The sequence below is a fragment of the Rhagoletis zephyria genome, unplaced genomic scaffold, assembly GCF_001687245.7.
Source record: "Rhagoletis zephyria isolate East Lansing unplaced genomic scaffold, Rhagoletis_zephyria_1.1 Rzeph_scaffold_14333, whole genome shotgun sequence".
Classification (NCBI taxonomy): domain Eukaryota; kingdom Metazoa; phylum Arthropoda; class Insecta; order Diptera; family Tephritidae; genus Rhagoletis; species Rhagoletis zephyria.
Window position 1 is genome coordinate 4,925 of NW_016171402.1, and position 9,584 is coordinate 14,508.

At 33.0% G+C, this 9,584-nt stretch overlaps 1 protein-coding gene across 1 annotated transcript; it reads right to left on the reverse strand.

The window, feature by feature from the left end:
* Positions 1-510: 510 nt before the first annotated feature.
* Positions 511-6,546, reverse strand: LOC108378535 (kelch-like protein diablo). The gene is made up of 7 exons (XM_017634827.1): positions 6,419-6,546; positions 4,205-4,562; positions 3,023-3,331; positions 2,648-2,961; positions 2,331-2,511; positions 860-958; positions 511-789 (listed from the first exon to the last, which is right to left on the reverse strand). Exons 1-7 carry the CDS (start codon positions 6,544-6,546, stop codon positions 571-573), a joined length of 1,608 nt encoding a protein of 535 aa, XP_017490316.1. The 3' UTR covers positions 511-570.
* Between the last annotated feature and the right edge of the window lie 3,038 nt (positions 6,547-9,584).

Consider the following 9,584-nt stretch of genomic DNA (forward strand, 5'->3'; position numbering starts at 1 on the left):
GCAGTTTTTTTTATTTTTATTTCTTTTTTCCGTCATTTACCTATTCGGAAATTTCGTAGTATCTACTCCCCACTCGGTGGCCGACCATACCAGTATGAAACCCCTGTAGTAAACCCGTACTAGATCCGAAGTACTGAGGGAAATTCGTTTAGTTGCAGCTGAAAAACTTTTCAGTCCTACCTCTGTAACCGATGGCTATTTCACGTACCTTTATTTTATTTTATTTTATTTTATTTTATTTTATTTTATTTTATTTTATTTTATTTTATTTTATTTTATTTTATTTTATTTTATTTTATTTTATTTTAATTTATTTTATTTCATTTTATTTATTTTATTTTATTTTATTTTTTTTATTTTATTTTATTTTTATTTTTATTTTTATTTTTTTATTTATTTATTTTTTTCTATTCAATTTATTTTAATTATGTATATTCTTTTTACTTTATTTCGCTTTTTGATTTTATTTTGTTTTTTTTTGTTTCGAACAAGGAGAAAAGGACATTTTCGCTTTGGTTTTACTTTATTAATGGCACATGTTAAAAATCCTTTTTTTTCATAAAATACTTTTTAATATAGCTTTTCCACAAATTTTGTCGGCACCGCATGACAGCTGAACTTCCCGGTTACGGGAAGATTTTTCTTTACCAACCATTTGTCAGCTGCCGCATCGTAAAGTTCAACGTCATCAGTCCACTTGGCAGGATCGATGACACCACCGAACGCCCACAGTTGACCACCTATGGATGCGGCACAAATATAACGACGAGAAACATTTAGGGAGGCAATCTATAAAGAAATATAAGAAAGTAAAATTTGTGTATAGTTGCCATCAGGTTGCATGTAAACTTATACCAACCCTAGTCCACTCGTTTCGCTGTGGATTGTAGCGTTCAGCGGTTCTATGATCACTATGTCTGCCACCAATTACGTATATAAATCCCTCATGTGCAGTCACCTGCAAAGTGTTTACATAACTATTTTAAAAAGGCATTATTTAGTAAAAAAAAAGTTGATCTGATCGGCCTCATAATGGTTTTCGAACAATGAAATTACATTAGGGGTATTCAACCAATTGAGAAATTGGCCTGGCACTCGGGCAAAAGAGCGGATTAGCTCAAGCAGCAACTTTGGCAACTTTCGTTGCTTTGAGCTAATCAGCTCTTTTACCCGAGTACCACGTCCCGTCACTTGCTCAATTCGGTGACTACCCCTATTTTCGAGGAATTCCAACTATCTCCGCAGCAATTGAGCCATGACCGCAAAAGTTAACATTGATGCAATTTTAAAATTGAAATGTAATAATACGATCAAAATTTTAAATCTATGAAAAATCAATTTTTCAGATATTTTCAATTTTTCAGAACTTTTCTCACTTTACTCGATGTTTCGCAAGTTTTCTTGAGCGGAGACAAATACAACAAAAAATACAGCTCATATTGGAGATCCGTTCAAGAGTTACGCTCGGTCTTACATAAGCAATTTTGTTTTATATGTAAAGAGCCTTAAATTTTTATATAGTTGGCAACCCTCTTCCAAATTATTATTTCTGAATAAGAGTTTGTTCAAATGCCTTTCATACTCAAAACGCTTCGTAATATTTTACCTAATATATGCATATATTTAGTTCACTAAATTTTATAAAGGTGGCAACCCTTTACAACTCTGTATTATTTACCTAAAGTGGTGAAGCTGATCTTCGAAATGGTGTTCCAATCAATAAATTTTACAGGGTATGTATTATGGAAAGTATGGAGATGGATTCGCTGATACAGCGCTTTAGCTTTCTACAAAAACTTTTTTTAACGAAATAACTAAATTTTAACAACGCGACTATTTTTCGCACGTACGCGTGCTTCCACTCTTCTTAATTTTGCCGCAATCATTGAATTTGATAAAATATTAAGGGGAATATTGAGTTCTAACACAAAAATACCCTTGAGAGATAAGGACATAGATTTTCCTCGAGGGAAAATAATCACTGTAAATGCTTATTTTTGTAATTCAAGCTTATTTGCCCTGTTTTTTACTCTATTTCTTACTTGGAAAATTTTAAAAGAGGACGCTGCATGGCTATAGAAATTGCTTGAAGACCTTTTCAGAGCAAAATTTAAATTACAACTCGTGTGCTTCGGAATTTCACTCTTCGACAAATCTGAAATGTACCAATTTAATCGTAATCGACTTTTGTATCGTTATTAAACATTAATCGTTATCGTTTTCTATAACAATCAATGTCGTCGATATATTTACCTCGATAGTTTTACGCTCTACCGAAACCAAATATCCTCAAATAGAAATTAATGCTCATTTTCTATGTCTCTACTTACAGCTGGTGAGTAGCGTCTATCCAACATTGACCTGCGTTGCTCCCATCTGTTGGTAGCTGCATTATAGCGTGCAACGTCTATATCGCCAAATGCATATATGTCGCCATTCAAAACTGTAGCAGCTTCAGCAAAACGTGGCATATTAGCCACATATTGCCATCTACCAGTTGACCAATCGAATCTAAGTAAAAGATTAAGGGGCAGTTTTCTCAAGTAACCTTGAACTTTAAAGCTCACTTTATATTTACAGGTACATACGAGTACATATGTAAGTGATCGTACATACCAACCACATCACTGAAGTGAACATCGCTTACCTTTCTACACTAGTTAATGCATCGCCTCTTTTATTTTTTCCACTAATTGCATAGATGTACTTATTCAAAACGACAACACAAACACTACTACGATGTTCTTGCATTGACGATAGTGTAGTCCATTCTTTAGTTAGCAAATTATAGCTGACAACGTCTTTACTGGGTCCATTAATACTACGACCACCAATGAAAACGAAGCAATTTTCAATGAAAGCTGTATCAAAGCCATATCTTTTTATTTCCAATCTGGTAACTTTCTCCCATATTTCCTTAGCTTGGTTGAAACGTAATATATCCTTGACACCCAACCAATCCTGTATTATGCAAAAATTGTTTAATAATTTTATGCGAATAAGAAATTAAGGTCATACTAACTTCTCCGAAATTTTGTACAGCTAGCCAAGAGATGGAATCTCCACGTTTCTTAATCGCTTCCATGGCCAGGCGCTCACAGCCAGGTAATGGTTTAATTTGCTTCTCAATAAATTCCGTCTCAAATTCGTCTAGCCTTAGCGAACCAATGACATCGGGTAAGTTTTGTTGTCGCACGCCGACATTGTATTTGTACCAGCGCACTATAGCCGAAAAGAGGTCTTCCTGCGTAACTTCATTGGCGTCTACTTTTGCTATGATTACCTTCCATTGTGCCGCGTTCAGGCCAAATATTTCATTGTCCTTGTTAACCTGGAATGAAACTCATACAGAAACAGTGAAAGCGCTTGTCATCGTTTGAAATAAAACAAATGAACTTTCGAAGCTCAAACCAGTATTTAGTGCAGACATGTCCAAAACATATACCGCGTGAAAAGCGTCTAATAGCTTTCTAAGGATCTTACTTGAGTGCACACAGTGTCAAAGCTCCAAACTGATCATCACTGAATTAGTGAACGATTAAGTTGTCTAAGGGTGAGAAGATACTAGAATGTTTCACGCTAAGGGCACTTCATTTACAATTCTCAATGAGATTATAAAATAATTTTATAGCTGTGACAAGCAGAAAAAACTTTTCCCATGCACGCGTCTATACAAATTTAATTGAAAACTTTAAAAATTTAGTGAAACATGCAATGCATGGAAACGGTAAGGTTAACGTTTTTTTTTTGTTAACTGGAAAAGAAAAAAATAGCTCATACAATGAAATTCTTTATACGTATCTCTATAATAGTAATGAAAAATGTAAGCTTTACCTTTCCAAATCAAATGTATGGACCGTCGTCGGGGATATTTACTGAAATTAATTTTGTTAGGGCAACCAATTTTTTTTTAACTTTTGGTAAGTGAATTTTTCTTCACACTTGCACATTTTCCCTTTCACTATAAGTTTAACCTTGTCGTTATAATAATGCCAGCGCGATCATCATTTCGCTACCAATATCGATATATGTACTTGTTTACGATATTTTTAGCGATTCCGTTATCGTTTGAGTCTTCAATAAATATCTTTAAACGATAACAGCTGCTCCAAGGTCAAGAATTTCAATTGCCTTTATGTTTTCGATATAATAAATGTAAGCAACTTGAGCTCTCAACTATTTAAATCATATTTCACTATCTCACCTTTTTGAAATTCGCAACAATATAATCAATTATTCGTGACTCCAATGGTTTACATTTTATATCAGCTTCGAGTGAAATCAGCTTGCGGAGCAAAAAATCGTTTAGATGATCCATCAAATAGTCAACGCAAACATCGATAACGCCATCCAAACGTAACGTTACAGCACCTCTGATCATACGCTCTGCATTACCCGCGGTTATATCCGTTTGCCCGTTGTAGCAATAAACCACCAATTGTTCAAAAGTATCGCTATCAAAATCTGTTATAGTCATTGACTGACAACTGGGTTCTGTGCGGTCGAAGAGGTCCAACAGCGAGGGACTAGCCGCGGCGAGAATCAGGCGATGTGCAGTAAAACTGCATTCATAAATAGGTTGAAGAGAAGATAAAAAATTGAGGTGGAGATGTTAGCAGGGAAAGTGAAGTAAAAACATAGCATGAGAAATAAAGAAATAATTATTTTTAAATACATACTATAAAAAAATAAAAGTAAAATGAAATAAAATAAAAACAAAATAGAATTAAAATTTAAAATTATAATGAATTAGAATAAATTAAATTAAATTAAATAAAAATAAATTTAATAAAAAAGTAAACAGTATAAAGTAAAATAAAATATTTTAAAATACAAGAATAAAATAATAAACTAAATTGCAAAGATAAAAAATAAACAAATTAAATTAAATTAAATACATAAAATTTCATTTAAATAAAATGTCCAAAATAGAATACATAACAAATAAGAAACTAAATCAAAACAATGCATTGAATTAAATAAATGAAGTTTAATTAAAATTAATAACGAATTATATTCAACAATTTTGCTCAGCTTGAGGCTGTTTTTAATCAAATTCATTTGTGAAAAAAACCACAATTTACATTTTTGGTAGAAGTTTTTTTTCACAAAAAATTTTCATTAAAAACGGCCTCAAGCTCAATAAAACTGTTGATTATAATGGTAATAAGACCAAAAATAACAAAAAATACATTAATTACGAATATCCAAAATATGTATTTTAAAAATAATATAAAATAATATAATATAAAAAATTTAAATTAAACTAAATAAAAACAAAAAAGAATTAAAATCAGAAATCAAATAAAATTTGAAGAAAATACAATTAAATAAAATAAAAAAGTAAATTGAATTTAAAAAAATAGTATAAAGTATAATAAAATGAAATAAATCAATTTCAAATAACAAAAGAATAAAATAATAAACTAAATTGCAAAAATAATCAAAGAATTAAATTACATACATTAAATAAATAGAATTTCATTAAAATAAAATATCCAAAAAATAATAATAAATAATAAACTAAATTAAAAATAAAAATTTATTCAAATTAAATAAATGCAGTTTAATTAAAATTAATAATTTATATCAAAAGAATATAGCGTATAATTCATAGTAAAAATAAAGTCAACACTAAAGTTGGTTTCAGCTTTTTAACATAATTATCTATGGAATATCTGGTAAAAAAGCTGAAACTAATTTTAGAGTCGACTTTATTTGGAATATGAATATGCCCCATATATTTTAAAAATAAAATAGTAAAAATAATATAAAAAATTATATAAATTAATTATTACATTAAAATAAATTAAATACAATAAAATAAAAACAAAAAAGGATTTAATTCAAAAATCAAAATAAATTAGAATAAAATAAAATGAAATGAAAAAAAGCAAATTGAATAAAAAAATAGTATAGAGTAAAATCAAATAAAATACAATACTTTAAAATAAAAGAAGAATAGAATAATAAACTAAATTAACAAAAAATTAAAAAAAAATAAATAAAATAATATGAGTAAAATGTTGTTAAAATAAAAAGCTGAAATATCCAAAATATAATAATAAACTAAATAACAAAAAAAAAAACGAAAAACTAAACTAAATTAAATAAATAAAGTGTGATTAGAATCAAATACAAAAATTTTTAAAAATTTTTCAAAAATAAAATAGTTAAAATAATATAAAATTATTAAATAAATTTATATAAAAAAATACAATAAAGTAAAATAACAGGGTTATTCGTCTAAATGCCGCGTAACCCCGTAAACTTTTTAAATAAACCGCTTTTCAATACAAAATTAAACAAGTTTATGAGGTTTACGTTGTTACGAGGCATTTGTGTATGTACGCGTTTAGATGGATTTTCATACCATGAAATAAAAATTACAAAATTAAATTAAAAAAATTTAACTCACGCATAATTTGTATTAGGAAATTCAAATAAGATATCTGTAAATTTCTGTTCATTATACAGTTTATACACTCGCTGCATAACTTTCCCGTTGTGCTGGAGATCAGAATTTCTACCAATTACTGGCGCCATTTTTAGCTTACAGAGTTGTTGATTTCCTGTCTTTGAAGCAAACGCATTGACTGCGCTTCGCTCAAGCGAAACATTTCTTTTATAGAATTTTGTATTTTCCTATTTACATATGTACATTAGGCAGTACCACTTTACAAGCAAACAAAAAAAAATCTCCGTAAACCTCTAAGTCTAAAGTATTTAGGCAAGAGAATTTCGAACACAAAATTTTTTTTCTCAAAAATTTGTCGGGCGACACCTATATATGTACATATTTACATACATACATATATTCGGTAATATCTTCTTTTTTTTAATAGTTCTACTGGAATAATGAAAATAATTCCTTAGCAAAAATGTTGCGATTTTTTGTGGGTTTTAATATACTGACATTACAGTGGTACTTGAGGTTAATGACCTTTGAAAAAAAAATATCTCCTGGAGACAAGAACATCCTGAAAAAGATATGATGAAAAATGTAAAAGGGCAAAAAAATCGAAATTGCCTTACAAAAATACTTCACACGAACTTTATTTCCGGTACGGTCTAATGTATGTACATTATGTATGAATATGTGTGTAAGTTTATGCGTATAACCACAATGTAAGTTCAAAAACCTCTTTGTTCTTGATTTCCAATAAAAATATACGTATGTATATATATGAATATATGTATGTAATGTATACATAGTTATAGTTGCAAGCGCTTATCAGTTTTGAAAATTGCAAATTTGCATTGGCTCTATGATTCGCATTAGCGCTTGATTAAGAAAACGTGGGAAATATTTATATAAGTACATGTTTGCGGTTCAAGCATACAGGGTTTTACAATAAGCTGTAAAGCCAATCTGAGTTAAGAATTTAGGGGAGTGGTTACGTGTAGGTGCTTCTAAAACGATGATGATCAGAGATGTACGATAAATTACTCGAAACTGCATCTCGTCGTAATGCTGAACTTCCGGCCAGGGCAGTCTGAACTTTACACGAATTGATTTATGCAAAAAATTGACTAACATTTTTTTTAAGTTTTGCCTCTTTTGAAGTGGGTGTTCGATATGGACAATGATTGAAATTCCCGGCCAGTGTGGAGTTTTTTTAAGAACCATGTGGCAAGTTTTTTGATTTTCGATCGTCGAGTTAAGATTGAAAATTATTTGATTTGCCCTGCAAACGATATCTTGCCTAGACATCATCTACAAGTTTTCGGAGAAACTATGCTCTAAAAATGTGAAGTTCAATTAGTTTCCCAGCATGTTCCCAAAATATTCTGGGGTTTCCTCGCTTCAAGACTAGTTATTGTTGTTGTAGCGGCACTACTAAGCCCCACCTATTTCGGTTCCTCCTTCAATCATTGTCGCCAAGCCAAACTAAGGTAGGCCCAAGAATCGGGCAGTTTCAATAGGGTTGGACTAAAGGTAGGAGGGTGTTAATTGAGTAGGATTAAGCTGGCATTTGAAGAGGTGGTTGGTGTCGTGCGGGGAGTCTCCACATGCCGGGCACTCATTGGGGATATTGGGATCGAGTCTGAATCAGTAGCTGTTGAGGCGGCTAAAGTCTCTTGGCAGTTAAAGCTCCATATCTGACAAAGGTGGTGATTGGGCTCCGATCGCGGCATTCATAGGCCGGGAGTCGTGGTAGGTAGTGATCGACTCCCTATGAATGCCGTTGATCGCTCGTCGGTATGTCGTCGGGTCCAGTGGTTGGTCGATGTGAGTGTAGACCGCGTCCTTGTAAATGAATAGGTGCCCCTTGACGTGCCTGTTCGGAGGCGAATTATATGAGTGGTCGACAGTCGTCAGTAATCGTCCGAGATCAAACCTCGAAACCTAAAAGAATCAAACAAGGGAGAGGAGTTTCCCTGATTTCATACGCTGACGACTGTTCGATATTGGCGTCTGGAATGGATTGAGAACCACTGCTCAAAAGTAAACGGCTATCTCTCCAGACTTTCTCGCTTCTTCACTGCAAGGGGCTTAACACTCTGCCCAACGAAATCATCTGGACAAAGGAGGACAGGCTTCAATTAGGCATTCACGCCGATGGCACACCAATTCCGAAAGTGAACAACCCAAAAATTTTAGGGTCACCGTAGATAGACTGTTCTCCGTGCACACAACCTCAGTTGTCAACAAAGTACAGAGCCAAGTCGCTCGCCGGCAGCCCCTGGCGCAAAAGACAAAGAAACTTTGCTGGCAACATAAGTACAAGGCAATTGGCCGGCCTAAACTATGCTGCGCATTTTTGGTCGCCGGGGACTAGTTGGACGCAGTGGACGAAGCTTCAAGACTAGTCTTATGTTCCGGTGCCTTGTCCAAATTCCCATCATCATCATTCGTTCTTCATCACCGAGTGAAGATAAAAATATTTGCATTGACTTACTTGGATGTCCCCTTTTTTATCTCCACACGAACTCCCTTCCTCTAGTATGTGTGTGTTTTCTTGTCACATATTCGTCTGTTCTCTCGTCACAAATTCGTCTGTTCTCTCATCATATATTCGGTCGTCGACAGAACCAAACTTTTTGGGCAGGATTTGACGTATCGCTATTACCAGGACCCAGAAGTTCATAAGTGGCTTGGATGGGTAGCTCGGATAGATAGTTTGATCAGAGGTCCTCATGGGCCGCTTGGTAGGCAAGGAAGGTTACATATAAAGCGAATATTGTGCTACTTTATCGCATACTTGGATCGAATTCCATTTCGTATGCCATTATTAAGCCTAAATTCTCGGTTGATATGGTTGTGTATCCAGAATGTACATATGTCTATGGATACATCTTCTGAGAGCATTGTAATCAGGGACGTGAACCGGGTGAAAAATTTGGTCGGTTCGGTACAGCGGTACAGGAAAAAAAGTTGGTACATTTATCTATTGAAAATTGGTTGAAACGAACCTTTAAACCTTTATGGAAAGTGGTTCGGTTTTCGGTTCGGATCAAACATTTGTGGAAAATTTCGGTTCGGTTAATGGTTCAGTTAATTAATAGAAAAAATCGGTTTTCCAGTTCAAACCCGGTTCACGTCCCTGATTGTAATACCAAGCAGAGCGAAGAAGAAAGAC